The 20,895-nt window shown below is 39.6% G+C and overlaps 1 protein-coding gene across 1 annotated transcript in view; it reads left to right on the top strand.

Annotated features, from left to right (window-relative positions):
* ptprn2 (protein tyrosine phosphatase receptor type N2) overlaps nucleotides 1–20,895 on the top strand; it is a 259,239-nt gene that overhangs the window by 85,977 nt on the left and 152,367 nt on the right. Inside the window, exons 9-10 of the mRNA XM_024393119.2 lie at nucleotides 1,511–1,597; nucleotides 20,670–20,749. Of these exons, the coding sequence (XP_024248887.1) occupies nucleotides 1,511–1,597; nucleotides 20,670–20,749 (167 nt within the window). The remainder of the gene's footprint in view (nucleotides 1–1,510; nucleotides 1,598–20,669; nucleotides 20,750–20,895) is intronic.

Genomic DNA, 20,895 nt, shown 5'->3' on the forward strand with positions numbered 1-20,895 from the left:
CACACCAGTTTACATTTACAATTTTGTCTATTGTTATTGGTTGGCAGTTTTGGGAAAAGTACAAAATGTTCATACTTGAGTAAAAGTAAAGATACCTTAACAGAAAATGACTCAAGTAAAAGTCACCCAGTAAAATTCTACTTGAGTAAAAGTCTAAAAGTATTTTGTTTTAAATATACTTACATATCAAAAGTAAATGGAATTGCTAAAATATACTCAAGTATTAAAAGTAAAAGTATAAATCATTTCAAATTCCTTATTTTAAGCAAACCAGACGAAACAATATTTCATTTTATTTGTTATAGATGGATAGCCAGGAGCACACTTCAACACTCAGACATAATTTACAAACAAAGCAGTTGTGTTTAGTGAGTCCACCAGATCAGAGGCAGTCGGGATGACCAGGGATGTTCTCTTAATAAGTGCATGAATTGGACCATTTTCCTGTCAAAATGTAACGAGTTCTTTTGGGTGTCAGGGAAAAGGTATGGAGTAAAAAGTAAATTTATTTCCTTTGGTAATGTAGTAAAGTAAAAGTTGGCAAAATATAAATAGAAAAGTAAAGCACAGATACCACAAACTACTTAAATAGTACTTTAAAGTATTTTACACCACTGTTGGTTGGTCTCTTTTACCCCAATATTGGCTTAGTCTTCCAAGATTCCTTTAAAGGAAAAACATATGACAAAACAGGGTACGTACAGTACACGATATATTTTGCAGCCTACATACAGTACCTACATACCTTCATACAGTATGTCATCTTTCACCCCAACGATCTTCATCTAGCCCTGTCATTTCCTGGGTACAGAGCATCCTCTGTCTATGTCCCAAATGGCATTCTATTTCCTGTACAGTATACTGTACTTATTTTGACCAGGGCCCTTAGGGAGAATCCATGGGCCCTGGTCAAGAGTAGTGTAGTATGTAGGGAATAGGGTGCCATGTGGGACATAGACTTGGGCGATTTCCTCTCTGAGTGAGAGAGCAGCCACTGGACTGAGCTCAGATGGAGTATGGCTTTATCATAGAGCCATTACACTTTCACACATCCATTCCATTTTCACATTATTATTCATCTAGTGTGTGTGTGTGTGTGTGTGTGTGTGTGTGAGTGACGCACGTCCATATGATACAGCCATTACACCTCACGCCGGTTCCATTTGCACCTTATTGTTTGTCTCATTGCTGGAAAATGCAGGTGATTTGCCAAGCCTGAAGAGACACCTGATCCCTATTCCCCTGGTGCAAGGCTGTGTGTGTGTGTGTGTGCGTGTCCATGCGTGCACATCTATACTGTGTGTGTGCACATCTATACTGTGTGTGTGTGCAAGCTCGTGTGTCTGGTGTGTCTAATAATTGTTATTTTATGTACATGGCGATGAGATGTGGAAACCCAGTCATGCTAATTTACAGGGCTGGTTGTTGTTGGTTCTGTGGCTGGTTGGTTGTATACTAAAATGAAGGAGTATTATCTTTGATAACATGCTCTCTCTTTCTGTCCTCCCAGCTCCCTCACCTCTGACCAGGGCTTGGACCTGATGGAACGTCTGGGTCGGAGGGTCAACCTCCACTTGACCGACCTTCTCCACCTCTCGTATGTATTACAGGACACACACACGCGCACACGCACACATAAGGCTGTGATGTTCTTAGAATTTGAGGTTACGGTAATTGGCCGGGCCAATGTACACGGAAACCGACAGCCAGGTTGGAGAGGATTGGCACGTTGTCCATTTTACACAATATTAGAGCATTATAGGCCTCAGAGCCAGAACAACCTTGTCGACTGCTGTTGAATAGTAATGAATAGTCAGACACATCCAACCTTTTATTTTTAAGGAAACAGATTTCTTTATCTCCTAGCAAGCAATGAAACGTGCATTGTATAAAAGAAAGCCCCCTCATCAAATGTTTTTTTTACTGAAGTCCCATAGCCTATAGCGCTCTGCACTCCCCGTGCATCTCGCATATTAGCTGCTTGAGCATCAAAGGAAAGTTGTAAATAGGAGCCGATGTAGAAAGATGAATAGATAATAGATTTTAGACTGTTATAATTATAATTTATTTTTATAATAATTTCCCGCTATTAGGTTTATCTAAATTGAACTAAATTTATGAAACCCATACCTGTCAGTTATACAGGTTCTTCAATTACCATCACAGCCCTATGCACACACACAGCTTGTGTTTTTGTTGTTGTTGATGAGTGGGACTGGAAGGTATTTTGGACGTAACAGTCTAAACCAGGGATGTCAAACTCCTCCCTTGTACTTGATTGATCAATAAAGGCCATTGATTGGATAGGAACTCCCCTCATCTGGTTGTCTAGGTCTTAAACTAGCAATCTGCAGTTTAAACAATAACAAAGCGGCCACTCCACCACTTTGATGGACAGCTCAGTGATGGGCCTGGAGAAATGTAACCACTCAAATTCATAGATGGAGCTATGGGTCAAAGGACCGACCAGCCATGAGATCTAAATGATAGTTTTGAAGCTGTGTTTGTTTACAGTGACATTGTTTACATCCATTGGAGTAAAACAAGCTTATATTTTGGTTTCTGATGGTGTAAGACGGATTCACTGAGCTCATGAGTAGAGGTCGACCGATTAATCGGAATGGCCGATAATTAGGGCCGGTATTTTTGGACACCGATTTGGACAAAAAAAAATTTTTTTTTTTTTTTTTTTACACCTTTATTTAACTAGGCAAGTCAGTTAAGAACACATTCTTATTTTCCATGATGGCCTAGGAACGATGGGTTAACTGCCTTGTTCAGGGGCAGAACGACAGATTTTTACCTTGTCAGCTCGGGTATTCAATCTTGCAACCTTACGGTTAACTTGTCCAATGCTCTAACCACCTGCTTTACATTGCACTCCACGAGGAGCCTGCCTGTTGCGCGAATGCAGTAAGAAACCAAGGTAAGTTGCTAGCTTGCATTAAACTTATCTTATAAAAAACAATCAATCAATCATAATCACTAGTTAACTACACATGGTTGATGATATTACTATTTTATCTAGCGTGTTCCGCTTTGCATATAATCGATGCGGTGCGCAGTCGCGAAAAAGGACTGTCGTTGCTCCAAAGTCTACCTAACCATAAACATCCATGCCTTTCTTAAAATCAATACACAAGTATATATTTTTAAACCTGCATATTTAGTTAATATTGCCTGCTAACATGAATTTCATTTAACTAGGGAAAATGTGTCACTTCTCTTGTAACAGAGTCAGGGTATATGCAGCAGTTTGGGCCGCCTGGCTCGTTGCGACCTGTGTGAAGACTATTTCTTCCTAACAAAGACAGCCAACTTTGCCAAATGAGGGATGATTTAACAAAAGCGCATTTGAGAAAAAAGCACAATCGTTGCATGACTGTACCTAACCATAAACATCAATGCCTTTCTTAAAATCAATACACATAAGTATATATTTTTAAACCTGCATATTTAGCTAAAAGAAATCCAGGTTAGCAGGCAATATTAACCAGGTGAAATTGTGTCACTTCTCTTGCGTTCATTGCATGCAGAGTCAGGGTATATGCAACAGTTTGGGCCGCCAGGCTCGTTGCGAACTAATTTGCCAGAATTTTACGTAGTTATGACATAACATTGAAGGTTGTGCAATGTAACAAGAATATTTAGACTTAGGGATGCCACCCGTTAGATAAAATACCGAACGGTTCCGTATTTCACTGAAATAATAAACGTTTTGTTTTCGAAATTATTGTTTCCGGATTCGACCATATTAATGACCTACGGCTCTTATTTCTGTGTGTTATTATGTTATAATTAAGTCTATGATTTAATATTTGATAGAGCAGTGTGACTGAGCGATGGTAGGCACCAGCAGGCTCGTAAGCATTCATTCAAACAGCACTTTCGTGCGTTTTGCCAGCAGCTCTTCGCAATGCTTCAAGCATTGCGCTGTTTATGACTTCAAGCCTATCAACTCCCGAGATTAGTCAGTTTAACCGATGTGAAATGGCTAGCTAGTTAGCGGGGTGTGCGCTAATAGCTTTTCAAACGTCACTCGCTCTGAGACTTGGAGTAGTTGTTCCCCTTGCTCTGCAAGGGCCGCGGCTTTTGTGGAGCGATGGGTAACGCTGCATCGAGGGTGGCTGTTGTCGATGTGTTCCTGGTTCGAGCCCAGGTAGGAGCGAGGAGAGGGACGGAAGCTATACTGTTACACTGGCAATACTAAAGTGCCTATAAGAACGTCCAATAGTCAAAGGTATATGAAATACAAATTGTATAGAGAGAAATAGTCCTATAATTCCTATAATAACTACAACCTAAAACCTTCTTACCTGGGAATATTGAAGACTCATGTTAAAAGGAACCAGCAGCTTTCACATGTTCTCATGTTCTGAGCAAGGAACTGAAACGTTAGCTTTCTTACATAGCACATATTGCACTTTTACTTTCTTCCCCAACACTTTGTTTTTGCATGATTTAAACCAAATTGAACATGTTTCATTATTTATTTGAGGCTAAATTGATTTTATTGATGTATTATATTAAGTTAAAATAAGTGTTCATTAAGTATTGTTGTAATTGTCATTATTACAAATACATTTTTTTTGAGGGGGGTCCTCCAATAATCGGTATCGGCTTTGAAAAATCATAATCGGTCGACCTCTACTCATGAGGCATTCATAAGTTATTTTCTTCTAGAACCAATGGCTATATATCATTACTTCAATGCTCAAAAATGGATGTAGCAACTTTAGATTGCTGCATATTGAAAGGAAGTCCCAAAGACCAGCAGACACACAGCCCTCCACGAATTAAGTTTGAAACCCCTGGTCTAAACTAAAAGACCATTTATAATTCAGAAGAGGAAGACGTTTTTTGTGATGTTAAAAAAAACTCCAATGTGAGCCTAGGGAACAGATTAAAGGTTGTCCAGCACTCCAGAAACACTAAGTACTGTGTGTGTGGAGCTGCCCCTGCAGTGCAGTAGCAGAGTGTGTAGGCGTTTGTTGTTATTCTGACCTTTGTGTGTTTGACTTCCTCTGGGGAGAGAAATCAGCTCTAATTACCTCCACATATAGTATGCGTCCTAAATGGCACCCTATTCACTATATAGGATCCATAGGGTTCTGGTCTAAAGTAGTGCACTATATAGGGAATAGAGTGCCATTTGGGACATAACATATTCTGATGTCTCTATTGGATTCACACCGCTGCATTGTTGTTGTCGATGACTCTAAACACATTTAAAAAACAGTCATGTTTCCTAACAATATGCTCTTTGTTGTGAAAAGACTTGAGAAACACACACACACAAGTACATAAGCTTGCGCACACACACACACACACACACAGAATCCCACTGCAGAGAGATAGCAGTGTTCATGTATTAATGACATGGTGGACTATCCTTGAACCCAGCTAGATTCTCATGGTAGTTCTATGGATATGCTGCTGGAAGCAGACCATGTAGGAGGCAGACGAGGCCTGTAAAAATCAAGTCTGACAATCCTTTCAAGCCCCTACACCAGGGGGGGGGGGATGTCTGGGTGCTTCTCATACAACACTATTATATGCTTAGATGCCAGAGGTGCAAACAGTAGGCTTTGTTTCTATGGATGCCTACTGCTATTTAGGTGCTTAGTTACATTATTTTGGAGGTAAATATGACAAATTATCATTGTGGTCCTATGTGGCTCAGTTGGTAGAGCATGGTGCTTGCATTGCCAATAATCATGGGTTTGATTCCTGCTCGGGCCACCCATTTGAAAATTTCACGCTGGGGCCACCCATATGAAAAATGTATGCTCGCATGACTGTAAGTTGCTTTGGATAAAAGAGGCTGCTTAATGGCATACAGTATGTTATTTTTGTGTAACATACTTGATTTTAGTGATAGGACAAACTAGGCAAACCCACCAAATGAGATTTTAACCAACAAAACAGTTTCAACTACAAGTCATTCGAAATTGCTCAACTAAACTTGTCAATTACTCATGAGGGATGAGCGCTATGAGTCATGCATCTCTGTCCAGACCGGCTCTATTATGCCGCACCGAGCTGATAGCTTAGCGCCTACGTAGTCTGTTCCAGGAGACCAATATACAGAGATACAGATGCCTGCTAATGTATCTTTTGTCTGCCCTGTTTTTCCCTGCTTTTGGACTAAATGCGCTGTGCTAGAAGCGTATTTATGGAGTAATGATGGCCGTCTGTTCGCGGATGACGCGAGCCGGAGCTCATTGTGTTTCTCTCTAGTATGCTCAGCAGGTGAGACTATGAAAGCACCCATCTCGATGTGAACAAACTGTCTGCTAGTATGGGTCAGAACACACTGACACCCTGACTGTATCCCAAATGGCACCATATTCCCTACATAGTGCATAAGGCTCCAGTCAAAAGCAGTGCACTGGGTCGTTCCACCAATTCTGTGCCTCTTTGTCCAAAAACACGTTCATCTAATTTGAACATTCTGTCATAAAGAGAACATGTTTGACTTCATAAAAAAACACATTTTCCCATCTCAAGAGGTTACATTTTTAAAAACACTACAGTAAGTGCCTATTAAGTGCCAAATAAAATTAAAGTGTTGATTGTAATAGAGATTATGATTTCGTTTTAAATCAGACATAAATGCCCTTGTGGCAGGGGGAATGGAAGCTTGTTGTGTGCAACAGGGAGGGGCAATTGAATACAAGCTTCACATTTGTTAAACGCCCACACCAGAAGAAATCCACTTTTTCTAGCTGAAAGTCAATGGCCAGAGGTTACCCATGATGTTGCACAACGACTTAAGTCAATAAGTCCTGGTTTTAATCAAAGTATGATCTAGTTGGCCTTGAAGTGACAAATCCGAACTGTCATTTTGTGCAAATCCGTGTGAATGCGTTGTCTTTTCCTATGATATGACAAATTATTTTCAGCCTACGCTTTGCTTCAGGGCTGGTAACATTTATTTTAATGTTACCACCCCATTGCATTGTTTCTTAATCAGAAACAGCAAAAAAGTTATTCCTCTTTGAAGGGCCAAATAGCCTTGTGTCCACTTGGCCACCTGAGCCATGGAACAAATAATAATAGGGGGTGCAACACCCCCCCGCCCCAGAAAAGGGTCATAATCCATTGGATAATTTGTACATTTTCACTTTTTTCTTCTTCTAGCTAGTCTCTATACAAAATACATATCTAACCAGTTTATATAGCATTTGGCCTGCCCCTGTCGCCCCAAGATAAATGTCTTTTGACCAGTAAAGTCTTGCTTCACTATACGCTCCACTGTTTTGATTGGTGTAGCGACAGCTAGAAACCTCAAGTGTCTAGCCAGAAATTCAAGGAACTGACCAGACCGTGCGCAATCGTGCGCATGTTGATTTTGTCCACCCACACCAGATACGATCAGGACACACAGGTTAGAGTATCAAAACGGAACTCTGAACCAACTATATTAATTGGGGACAGGTCGTAAAGCATTAAAACATTTATGGCAATTTAGATAGCTAGCTTGCTGTTGCTAGCTAATTTGTCCTGGGATATAAACATTGGGTTGTTATTTTACCTGAAATGCACAAGGTCCTCTACTCCGACAATTAATTGATAAAAAGGGAAACAGAGTTTGTTTCTAGTAATCTCTCCTCCTTCACGTTTATTCTTCTTCTTTGGACTGACCAACTTTAAGGTGCATTTCCACCACCAATTGGACTGGAGTGTGGACCTCAGTTAATCTTTCAATCACCCACGTGGGTATTTGCTCCTAAAAACCAATAAGGAGATGGGAGAGGTGGGACTTGCAGCGCATCAAGCGTCACAAATATAACCAGGTTCTATTTTAGCACGTGGCTACGCAGACGCTTGTTTACGCGCGCATGCAGTGTGGGTGCAATGATTGAATAACATGTATGTGCACATTTATTCTTCAACGCTCGTGCACGTGACGCGAACGGTGTGGTCAGCATGTTATAGTTACATGTCATTTTGCGGCGTGCATGATCATGAGCAAAGTCATTGTAGCCTATCATTTCACTTCCCCTGTGAGAACCATGAGCACAGGCTGACTTTACTTTGCTGTGCCAAAGCCTGCCAGCAGCTTACCTACCAAAGTTTGCAACGTGTCCATTACAAAGCTGATATGTGTTTTTCAACAATCTTTCAATATCCATATAACAGGAGCTTCGTCTAAGTCTTTCTAACTAGATTCGTAGCCACAATTTTTCCTTAAATCAATGTTTAGAACAAATCCAGAACCAGCCATATAGGGCCACCTGGCCATAGGGCCACTAAAAACATTAGCTAGCTGTATAAGGTTAGCTAGCTAGTTACACTGACAGCTGTCAGTGCTCTCTATTTGTTCATGTTTATAAACTCCACATGGAAATTCCCACACCCAATAAGTAAGCTTTGTCATTCTTCAGAGGTGGAACCTAAACGTGCATTTCCTTTCTCGGACAGGAAATTAGGTTGAAAGTGTGGCGTCAACTTCCTCTGGGGGGGTACTTAAAACAAATTCTACAACAGTTGACGTGTTATGCTGGTCCCGCTCAGTTTTCCACCACAAAACACCATAAGGTACAACCAGCTCACCTGCTTTTACACTATGATTTGACAATAGGCGGCACGTGAGTTTCAAGTTTGGGGAAGCTAATGTACACCACAAAAATGCACCTATTATAATAAAGAATTCGATGCTTAATCGCATTTGCAGACTTACTGTATGTAAGATAGCCCACTATTGGTAATGTGATGAGTAGATTCGATAATCATAATTTATAATATAACTCAATCACTGTTCACAAAAAAAGACAGTTCAATGCATGGCTGTCCTAGGAGAAGGCCTAGGATGTATCAGATACGTACTTCTTTTTTTGCACAGGAAAAAATTTGCCTTTTCTATTCACATGTCATGCAATTATACTACACTTTATATGACTGGAGACATTTGCAGAATCTTTTGTAATACGACAAATTACTGGTTAGCCTACTCTGCTGACACTGACAAACAGGCGTTGTCTGATCCATATAATAGGCCTACGAGAAGGGGAGACAGCAACAGAATACGACGCCCATCTAAACTGCAGGAGGAAATTATTGTCCAAAAACAAATTTACCATTTCCCCAACAATTCTAAATAGTAAGTATGTGCAGTGCACTCACCGGGGGTGCCAATAAGATAAGGCTATACTGTTGTTAGCTCAATTAAGTTGAGAATTTTGATAAATTAAAATACAGATTTGAGTATTTCCTTTCCAAACTGTTTTCCCACGACTGTATTTTGAAATATTATGATATGCCTACGTGGGACATCACTACTTTTCACTGACAGTCACAACTCAACACTCATATACAATGTATTTGGTATTTGTCTAGTGCACTGCCCAAATTGCGTGCGCTGTCTTCACTTCCGACAGAAGGTTTTCACCAACAACGAATGAGGCAGGAGAAGTTCCTCCCCAATTCATTTTCAACGAGGGCACTCAGAGAAATGTGCAGGGGATTGTGGGAAGGTGAGCAGCGAGAATCCCGCTTGCGGAGCGGTAGAGAAAGTTGAGTTCTGTAACTGTCGGCAAAGCGATTTTTAAAACGATCCAGAACTTTTTTTTAAAAGAAGCTAATAGTAGACTATTTTGAATGATTTTATTTATTTATGTATAGACAAGTATAGGCTAATTAGGCTATATAATTTTGGCAATTTAATTCAACTTACTTTAGGCAAAGCTTCCCCTAGACTTATGGATGCACTCCCTATGGATTTGACGATTAAAGGTTTAATGTTTAAAGGAATAGTTCCACCACATTTAAACAAGAGTTCAGTTCACGTAACAGGGTTGACCTTACAATGAAATAAATAATAATCACATTAAATAAATCATTCTTCAGAAATGACTTTGTCCAAGCAGCAAAATGACTAGGGATTTACAATGATGGCGAACATGGAGCAACGTTGGGGTTAAATGTGTTAAAACCTTTCTAGAAGTCACAGAGGGTGCACAGAGGGACAACATGTAAAAAATAATGAATTTTGGCTCTAGCAAGTCTTTAAATTGTTTTAAATTCTCCATGTGGTCTATATTAAAGGGCACTTCATTTATTTTAACAGGCTTTTAAAATTAAATATTGGTGCACAATTTCTACTTAAAATATCAAGGGAATGCAAAAGGCACCCATTTGGGAAGCAGCCTCGTGCTTCTCTCTCTGTAGGTGTGCAGGATGAGATTGAATGAGGTGAAAAGAGATATTCCATATTCCACAGGATTACGGGTCATATGAAAGGATTATCATGATACAAATGAGGTGGTTTAGCGTTGGGGTGCATGTTTTGGATGGATTTCAGTTTGTACATTGGGTACTGTTATGTAAAAAAGTATAAACAGCACGTTTCTTTGAATATGGTGATTACGTATGAGTTTTACTGATTATAGACACTAGGGGGAGTGACCTCCTCGAACACTGAGGTACGCTGAGATGAACTGAACCCGGTGAACTGATGGACAAAAGCATTCACACACAACACAAAGACACACACCGATGCATGCACGAGCACAAACACACACGCACAGGCGCAGACAGACAGACAGACAGGCGGTGACACACGTACACAAAGACACACACAGTCGCACACACACACACACACACACACTTCCCCCAACTAAGCTAATATGAGCACTGAGCTTATAAGCCCCATTCGATTACACAGAACACCAGCTGAGTTTGGTAGATAACTTATCCAACTCAATCACCCTAGAGTAGTGGTTTTTCCAGAGTATATTTACAAAAAAAATTGTGAAGAAAAACACAACTGTTTCATTTGAGATGCATCAAGATTCCTGGCATACCTTTGGCACCAGGGAGAATGTTGGAGTGATTGTGGAAATATAGACATTTGAGAGAGCAAACAGAGCTCAGTTGAAGGCAATAAAAGAAGCACGTTTCTCTTTGAGAAGGTAAAAGTGAGGAACGTTGCTCACTCAATGCTCATTCAAAGCTGCGTACATGGGTACCCCTATTCTTTATATAGTGAAGTAGTGCACTATATAGGGATTAGGGGGGCTGTTTGAGATGCAACACATGGCGGCTGTGACGGACAGTCTTCTCTCAGACTGCGTTACTATAGGGTGCCAGTGTGATGATGGATCTTCTCCCAGCTCATACAAAGAGGCTGGAATTAACTAGACTTCCCAGGCCACACTCAACGGGTGAAAAATGACTTGATGTGCGTCCCAAATGGCACCCTATTCCCTATGTAGTGCACTACTTTTGAACGGGGCCCAGGGGGTAATTTCACCTGACAATGCCCCTTCACACTTCAAACATCCTAGAATTCTGGCATTTCCCCACAACTACTGCTCTAACACAATGTTTGGTTGTCTTATCCACAATTTTTGTATTGGCAGTAGGGCTGGAATAATTTTTTTTTATTATGATCATTGTGATACTTCTTTTTGCAATACTTTTTTTGACTCCATGTCTTGTGAATTGTAATATTGTAATCAAGAAAAATATTTTCTTCCTGGCATTGTTTAAAAGACCTACAGTGCATTCGGAAAGTATTCAGACCGCTTGACATTTTTGGCTGTGTGCTTAGAGTCGTTGTCCTGTTGGAAGGTGAACCTTCGCCCCAGTCTGAGTTCCTGAGCACTCTGGAGCAGGTTTTCTCCAATGATTTCTCTGTACTTTGCTCCGTCTCATGTATCCCTCGATCCAGACTAGTCTCCCAGTCCCTGCCGCTCAAAAACATCTCAAAAGCATGATGATGCCACCACCATGCTTCACTGTAGGGATGGTGCCAGGTTTCCTCCAGATGTGACGCTTGGCATTCAGGCCAAATAGTTCACTCTTGGTTTCATCAGACCAGAAAATCTTGTTTCTCATGGTCTGAGAGTCTTTAGGTAACTTTTGGCAAACTCCAATCAGGCTGTCATGTACCTTTTACTGAGGAGTGGCTTCTGTCTGGCCACTGTATCATAAAGGCCTGATTGGTGGAGTGCTGCAGAGATGGTTGTCCATCTGGAAGGTTCTCCTATCTCCACCAAGGAACTCTTGAGCTTTGTCAGAGTGACCATCGGGTCCCTTCTCCCCCTTCTCCCCCGATTGTTAAGTTTGGCCAGGTGGCCAGCTCTAGGAAGAGTCTTGGTGGTTCCAAACTTCTTCCATTTAAGAATGAGGGAGGCTACTGTGTTCTTGGGGACCTTCAATGCTACAGACATGTTTTGGTGCCCTTCCTCAGATCTTTGCCTTGGCACAATAAAACCTCATTGCTTGGTTTTTGCTCTGATTGCTCTGATATGCATTGTCAACTGTGGGAACTTATATAGGCAGGTGTGTCTTTCCAAATCATGTCCAATCACAAGTGGACTCCAATCAAGTTGTAGAAACATCTCAAGGATGATCATTGGAAACAGGATGCACCTGAGCTCAATGTTGAGTCTCATAGCAAAGGGTCTGAATACTTATGTAAATAAGGTATTTCTGTTTTTATTTTTATAAATTTGCATAAATTTCTTAACCTGTTTTCGCTTTGTCATTAGGGGTATTGTGTGCAGATTGATGAGGGGGAAAAATAATTTAATCAATTTTAGAATAAGGATGTAACATAACAAAATGTGGAAATGTCAAGGGGTCTGAATTAAGTGCGCTGTAAGTAACATAGTAATACTACAACATCTCCTGGCCTGTGTCTAAGATGTAGAAGTATCTGCCTCCATCACACCACCATTAAACCCTATAGATTAACTAGATGTATTTATTTTTGCCCCCTTTTTCTCCCCATTTTCGATCTCATCGCTGTAACTCCCCAAGTGTCATAGGGGGGAAGGTCGAGTCATGTGTCCTCCGAAACATGACCCGCCAATCCGTGCTTCTTAACACCCGCCCACTTAACCCGGAAGCCAGCCGCACCAATATGTCGGAGGAAACACCGTTCATGCCTGCATGCCCCCGGCCCGCCACAAGGAGTCGCTAGAGTGCGATGAGCCAAGTAACACTGCCTCGGCTAAACTCTCCCCTAACCCGGACGACGCTGGGCCAATTGTGTGCCGCCCTATGGGACTCCCAATCACGGCCGGTTGTGACACAGCCCGGGAACGAACCCGGGTCTGTAGTTATGCTTCTAGCACCGCGATGCAGCGCCTTAGACTGCTGTGCCACTCAGGAGGCCCCCTAGATTATTATTATTTTTTTTTTTTACAAATTGCTGTTGGCTTTCTGCCTATTCATCTCAGAGAATGTTTTTTCTCTGTGTATGTAGCTCGGTATGGGGCTATGCTTCTGCAGACATACACTACCAGTCAAAAATGTTAGAAAACCTAATCATTCAAGGGTTTTTCTTTATTTTTACTATTTTCTACATTGTAGAATAATAGTGAAGACATGAAAACTATGAAATAACACATATGGAATTATGTAGTAACCAAAAAAGGTTTAAACAAATCAAAATAGATTTTATATTTGAGACTCTTCAAATAGCCACCCGTTGCCTTGATGACAGCTTTGCACACTCTTGGCATTCTCTCAACCAGCTTCATGAGGGAGTCACCTGGAATGCATTTCAAATAACAGGTGTGCCTTCTTAAAAGTGAACTTTGAACGTTTCTTCAAGTGCAGTTGCAAAAAAACATCAAGCGCTGTGATGAAACTGGCTCTCTTAAACCTCTTGGAACTACCGCTCCCGGATCCGGGAGAATTGTCATCAACTGACACTAATTAGCATAACGCAACGGACAAAAAATATTACTAGAAAATATTCATATTCATGAAATCACAGGTGAAATATATTGAAACAAAGCTTAGCCTTTTGTTAATCACCCTGTCATCTCAGATTTTAAAATTATGCTTTACAGCCAAAGCAAGACAAGCATTTGTGTAAGTTTATCGATAGCGTAGCATAGCATTATGCCTAGCTAGCAGCTTGGTCACAAATCAGAAAAGCAATCAAATCAAATCGTTTACCTTTTGAGCTTCGGATGTTTTCACTCACGAGACTTCCAGTTAGATAGCAAATGTTCATTTTTTCCATAAAGATTATTTTTGTAGCCGAAATAGCTCCGTTTGTTCTTCACTTTTGGCTGAGAAATTGACCGGAAATTGCAGTCACGACAACGCCGAAAAATATTCCAAATTATATCCATAATATCGACATACATGGCAAACGTTTTTTATAATCAATCTTCAAGGCGTTTTTCAAATATCTATTCGATAATATATCAACCGGTTCAGTTGGCTTCGTATTAGGAGCGAGAGAAACAATGGCCGCATTTGTCTATTACGCACAAATCACTCTGAGAGCCACCAGGTGACCACTTACGCAATGTTGTCGCTCACGCTCATTTTTCAAAATAAAAGCCTGAAACTATGTCTTGTGACACTAGACACATTAGGGAAGCCATAGAAAAAGGAATCTGGTTGCTAGCCCTTTCACTGCTCAATAGGGACGCATAGGAACGCAGAGGTTTCTAAATAAGAGTCACTTCCTGATTGGATTTTTCTCAGGCTTTCGCCTGCAATATCAGTTCTGTTATACTCACAGACAATATTTTTACAGTTTTTGGAAACTTTAGTGTTTTCTATCCTAAGCTGTCAACTGAAATTGTAACCAGCTTTGTTTTGTATGGCTTGTTTAAGAAAGGGCGATACTTTAAACAAAATGTCATTTTCAATTAGTCGGAAATGAGAAGTTGTAATCTGTATGAAGGCAAAATGGCAATTTTTGAGCAAAGGATGACCCTTTCTTAATAATCTACTGGAGATCCATTTTGGATTTAAGTATAATTTATGTATGAGTGAAGCTTTTAGTGAGAGGTTTAAAGATTTAATATTTAATCATTTTAGCCCCCCAAACTCATATTCATTATATAAATAGGTATGTTTAATTTTTTCTGGCTTAGCATTCCAAATAAAATGAATTTTTCTTTGCTCATATGATTTAAAAAAACGAGTCATCTGGAGTAAGCAGTGCCATTAGTACGTAATTAAACTGTGATAGGACCAAAGAGTTATTCAATATGATTTTTCCATAAATAGACAAGAGTCTCCATGGTTGCAGAATCTTATCAATTTTGGCAACCTTCTATTGAAATTAATTGTGGTAAGTTAATTTATATTTTTTGAGATGTGAATACCAAGTATGTCTACTACATCCTAAGCCCAACTACAAGGCAGTGTAAACACGGTTTTTATTTTACGATCCGTGTCATAATTAGGTTTTAATCCAGAGAGGATAGAAAAGTGATCAAGATCTTCAATTAGACTGTTCAGGGATCCAGATTGTGGACTTAGGAAAAAAAACTAGAGTCATCGGCATACATTGACACTTTTGTTTTTATCCCCTGTATTTCTAAACCCTTGATGTTCTTGTTTTAATAGCTAGCATTTCAAAGGCCATAATAAATAGATATGGAGACAACGGACAGCCTTGTTTTACTCCTCTTAAAAGCTCACTACTTTCTGAGTGGTAAACATTATTTACTATTTTACATCTGGGGTTGCTGTACATAACTTTAACCCATTGTATAAGAGATTCAACCAAATTAAAGTAATCCACGCATTTATTTATAAATTCTGGTCGTACTTTATCAAACACCTTTTCAAAATCTGCTATGAAGACCAGGCCTGCTATCTTTGATGTTTCATAATGTTCAATTGTTGCAAGTAATTGTCGTATTTTATCTCCAATATATTATCCATGTAAAAAACCTGTCTGATCAAGGTGAACAATATCTGATAAAACCTTTTTTTATTCTATGTGCCCTGCATTTCATCTGGATTTTCACATCACAACATTGAAGTGTTAGAGGCCTCCAGTGTTTTTAAATGGACTGGATCTTTATACTTACCACCTGGGTCCTGTTTTAGTAGTAATGAAATCAGACCATCTTGTTGAGTACCTGAAAGTCTACCATTTGTATAGGAGTAATTAAAACATGTTAATAAGGGATCTCCGAGTACTTAAAAAAAAGGTCTGATGTACCTTTACTGGTATACCGTCAAGCCGTGGTGTTTTTCCAGACTGAAAAGATTTTGCCTCAAAATTCCTCTTCTGTAAATTGGCCTTCACACAGATCTTTCTGTAAATGTGTTATTTTTTTATTATTATTATTATTAGGAAATAAATCCTTATAGTTAACATCATTCAGTGGATATTCAGGAGACTGAAAATAAAACATACACTTAAAATATTTTGTTTCCTTTTTCAAAATATAATTTGGTGAATCATGGATAACTCCATTTGTAATGAGTTTCTGTAAATTCTTTTTGGTAGATTTTCTATGTTGAAGATTCAAGAAAAAAAGTTTTCACCATTTTCACTTAATCATTCTTGAATAAGTACCTCCAATTATTTTTGTTTTTCCTTTAACCTATTTTGTGCCACTATACTACAGTTTCCATTACCATCTACCTGCGCTGTTACTTCCTCTATTTCCTTTATTAGTCTAATCTTTTTTTGACCTAAACTGTTTTTGTTTTAATGATGAGTGTTGTATTGAATGGCCTCTGAAAGTACATTTGAAAGTGTCCCATGAAATAAGGGGAACTGCTGTACCTATGCTGTACAAGAAAAAGTCAATTATGAATTATTTTGTCTTAGTTAAGAACAAATTGTCATCCAATAGGCTTGGATTAAATTTCCAAAATCCCTGTCCAAGTAGAAATTTTGTAAGAGTTAAATGGAGGCCAATTAGATGGTGGTCTGATCCCATTCGGTCTCCTATTAATACTTTTTTTCTACTTTTGATGCCAGCAAGAACGAGACCAGGAAGTAATCAAGACTGCTAGCTTGATTAAGCCTCCTCCATGTTTATCTCACTAGGCCAGGGTTTTTCACCCTCCATATATCCACTAGTTCTAATGTATCCATGATCTTTGTGCTTGAGGGTGATCGTTTGTAGAGTGATTTCTTGTAAGATCCATTGAGGTACTTAAAACCGTATTATAAACTCCCACCATAATAATAGATTATTCCGTTGCTTGTGAACTCAACAGATTATTATATATATTTTCGAAAAAGTGTGGATCATCGTTATTTGGCCCATATAGATTAATTAGCCAGATCTGTTTTTGGTCCAATAGCATATTTAAAATAATCCATCTTCCTTGAGGATCTGTTTGCACAGCTTGCACAATCGGATCAACAGTTGTATTAATTATTCAAATCACCCCTTTTGAATTTCTTTGCCCGTGACAAAAATATATTTCTCCCTCCCAGTCCTTTTTCCAACCAATCTATATTTGTAGAATGAGTTTCCTGTAAACAATAGATATTATATTCTTTCTATTTTAGCCATGTAAAAATGTATATTTTTTGATCTGCTAAGCCATTCCAATTATAACTTTCTATATTTATTTCCCCACTTACCATAATGATACTTACCACAACCAATGTTTGTAAACTTACCATTAAAAAGCACCATGATGATTAAGTGTCCATATAGCTGTACCATAATAATATGCACTGTTAAGCTGCAACTTTGTAAACCTCCAATTGTCTTAATATTCTGCCCACTAAAAACTCCCCCCATATTTAGGTCTGTTGCCACTAAGACCATCAGCCCATCTCCCTGATGCGTCCTAAGGCAAACCCTTGGCCACCAATTGGTGTTGGCCAGAAGGAAATATGGGCAGTCCCATGATAACATAAATATCTATGAGGATGCTTAAAAGAACTAACCAAATAACATGGAAAACAGTAAAAAAAAAATATATATATAAGAAAATAGTAACAATATTAGATAATATTAATAGAAATAATAACAGCACAATCTTATAAATGCCTGCTCATATATTTAGAAAGTCCTAGCAGGGCTGTAAGCATGTCAACCCAGCCTGCTCAGTTCATTTTATTCAAAAAATATATATAATTTAATAAAGAGAAAACAACCTAAATATATCGCAAGACCAGTCCTTTTTTTTATGTCCATTAAATGCAAGACATATTTCATGTAGTCCTCATTATATCCTGTTCTATTTCGACAAAAGAAGGGAAATGGAGCATAGATTCTAACAGTCGCTAATGACCGCAAGTAAAATGTGTCTTAGGTATCACATTATATCCTGTTTATATATTTATATATATTATCACATTATATAACAGTATTCCTGTTATATCGTGCCACGGCCGTGCCAGAGCCGACCGCAAGCCAAACACCTAGGCCTATATCATTAGGATCAATAATATAAAAGGTAACATAAATAGCTTATATAGAAATATATAATATACCTTTCTCTCGCTTAGAGAAGTGCTTCCATAAGCCAATTATTGTATTAGTTCTACCGTTAACTTGAATCACTTTATCCCAGTGTTAACCAGCCTGCCACACACTAGAGACAACAACTCTCTTGACAATACCTAATCCATCCATTTGCCAGTGTGTATCGGAAGAATAATCATTTACATTTTTTATATTGAGATGGATTTATTTTTATGTGAAAGGTAATAACACCAATTATTTTAGGATTGTATAGGCCTATTCCTATAGAGAACTTAGGCAGGTTTTTAATTATATAATCCTTTATTCTAGCCCTACAATAAATCTATTAATATTTATTCAGTTTTATCTTAAAAGCCAATTGTTCCGTTTCACATCGGCAAACAAGGGCCGCACTATATAACAGCTTTTAGGTCATAATATACCCAACCTCTACAATTTAAGCCATATCATATTTAAACAAAACAAAAAACTACCTTGTTATTGCCAATGTACAATCGTCAAATGAAATACATAAAAAATCATATGTATCAGGGACTACTTCAAAAGGAGGTAGCTATCACTCACAGCCACGTTGTAATCTTCGAGTCCTTGAACATTTGGTTGTTTACTTACAATGTTTCGACCAGGAAGTACATTGTTTATTCAGATTAGCTGCTGCAGTTGTTTGAGAGATGTCCAGTTTGCAGCCGAACCTGCAACATGGAGAAGACCAGCAAGGGGACTCTCAGCATCACGCAGACATGACTTCGCCGTGAGCATTCCTATACATGGAACAGGGAGGACACTTGAATTAGGTTGGTGACATTTGACCTGTTCAAAGGTCAAAACAGTTGAGAGTTTTGTCCCAATTCACCTTCATAACCTAGCCTGGTGGAACCAGCCTGATCACTGCGTTTAACATTCTATTCACTTCACACATGATATCTGAAGTGAAATTGAAAGGTGAATGCAGCGATCAGGTTGGTTCCACTACGCTAATCATGACCACCATTGATAATGTAATCAGTGCTCCGTGTTTGTGTGTGACAGACCAGTGTCTTTGATGAGGGGTCAGGAACTGATCTATGCTGCCATGCCCATCAATTGGGCTCTGGCGAGGACCTCACCTCCAGCCTCACCTCTTGCCTGCTCACCAACGGTCGTCGATGGGGTTGCCCAGAATTAGGTAGGTTTAGTCTGACCTCTTCAAACTTCAACATAGTATATTTTTGTTTGTCAAATATCACCTATCCTAACTGCCGTTGGTAATAGAACAGCAACTGTGTATGTGTTCACAGATGCATCTATGGAACAAGCACTTGGAGACTTGCAAGATGATGTGAGTCCTGACTGACAGACGGGCTTGATACTGATGTCTCTAAATGGAGAGAGATCTTGCACTCAGCATTAAAATTGTACTTGACACAACTTTTACTTATGTTGTCTTTTTCTGTTAATGAATTGTGGGAGAAACCCTGTTTATTCCGCACCAGGATCAACTCCTGTTGAATACGGGACACCAGAAAGGAGGGTATGATCGCCCCGACATGTTTTCCAAGGTAGCCCCATTACCACCAGGCAATGCCGATAGGCGCAGTATCTGTATCAGCTGGGAATAATGATGAAAGGTGTACATTGTTATATTAGCAGAACACTGCTTCTATGGTATTATGTAAAGGGTTGTTTATTCTACATTGACCTGTTAATACATTTAAAAGTGATCATAACACTTCGTTTGCAACTTCTGAATTTATGTAGATATTGTATTCTTCTCACATTACTCTGTAGGCTACTGACCTATTCAAAGCTTCCTCCGGCATCTCACCATACATTTGCCTGTAGTTATTGAACTCGACCTGCAGGAGGTTTGAATGTTGTGATTGAGTGGGGGAAAACAGCTGCAGGCAAGGTTCTGACAGATGGGTGTGTCTTGGTGGTGACAAGCACACACCCAAGAAATACACACATCAAACCACAACCCCAAGCCAACTCACGTTTGGCTTCTGTCATGGCCGCCAGCATTTCTTGAGGAGCAAGCCAAAAAACGAGGCCAAATCAGCAGTTCCTCTACTCTATAAGATGTGGCCATCTATTGATTTTATGTTACTAAACGATCACAGTAGTAATTCTTCAATGAGTCTGTTACCGCGGTTTGTGTTTTGAGCATATACCCCCTAAAAGGTCTGTTCCTGGCCCTGGACAGACTGGTAGCCAGAGATGAAAAGCAAACAAGGTTCTCAGCTGCAATACAGGGCCACAGTTCCATGTTTTTGGTGTTTTGTTCAAATTCAAACAAAGAGAAAACAACCCCCCCCTTCCATTGTCTGTGTCCATGTCCGCTATGAAAGGTGCGAGTTGATTTTGAAGCTCGTTGGTCGCTGAAGCTCTCAGGGAGTTTCTCTGTCTTTCTCGACTCGTCTCTATTCCTCTCTTTCTACCTCGGACTGCGGTTCAATTGAAGGGTATTGAGTTTGGGGTGTTGCTAATTTTGTCTCTTTTTCTTCTGTCTTCCAGAGTGCTGGGTCCAGCTGTAACCTTCAGGGTGGGCACCAACCCTCACAATGTTAGCACTGCAGATGTGGCTCACGTTGCAGGTAGGACCATTCTCACAGTTACACCAACCCATATCCCCCAAGATCCACCCACCATTATCATGACCGATCATCATTTATTGAATAATGTGTCCCCGAACAAAGGGGGGGTAGGCCCACATTTTTTTTCCCTTAACTGACTTGCCTAG

Source organism: Oncorhynchus tshawytscha, linkage group LG29 (assembly GCF_018296145.1).
Source record: "Oncorhynchus tshawytscha isolate Ot180627B linkage group LG29, Otsh_v2.0, whole genome shotgun sequence".
Lineage (NCBI taxonomy): Eukaryota > Metazoa > Chordata > Actinopteri > Salmoniformes > Salmonidae > Oncorhynchus > Oncorhynchus tshawytscha.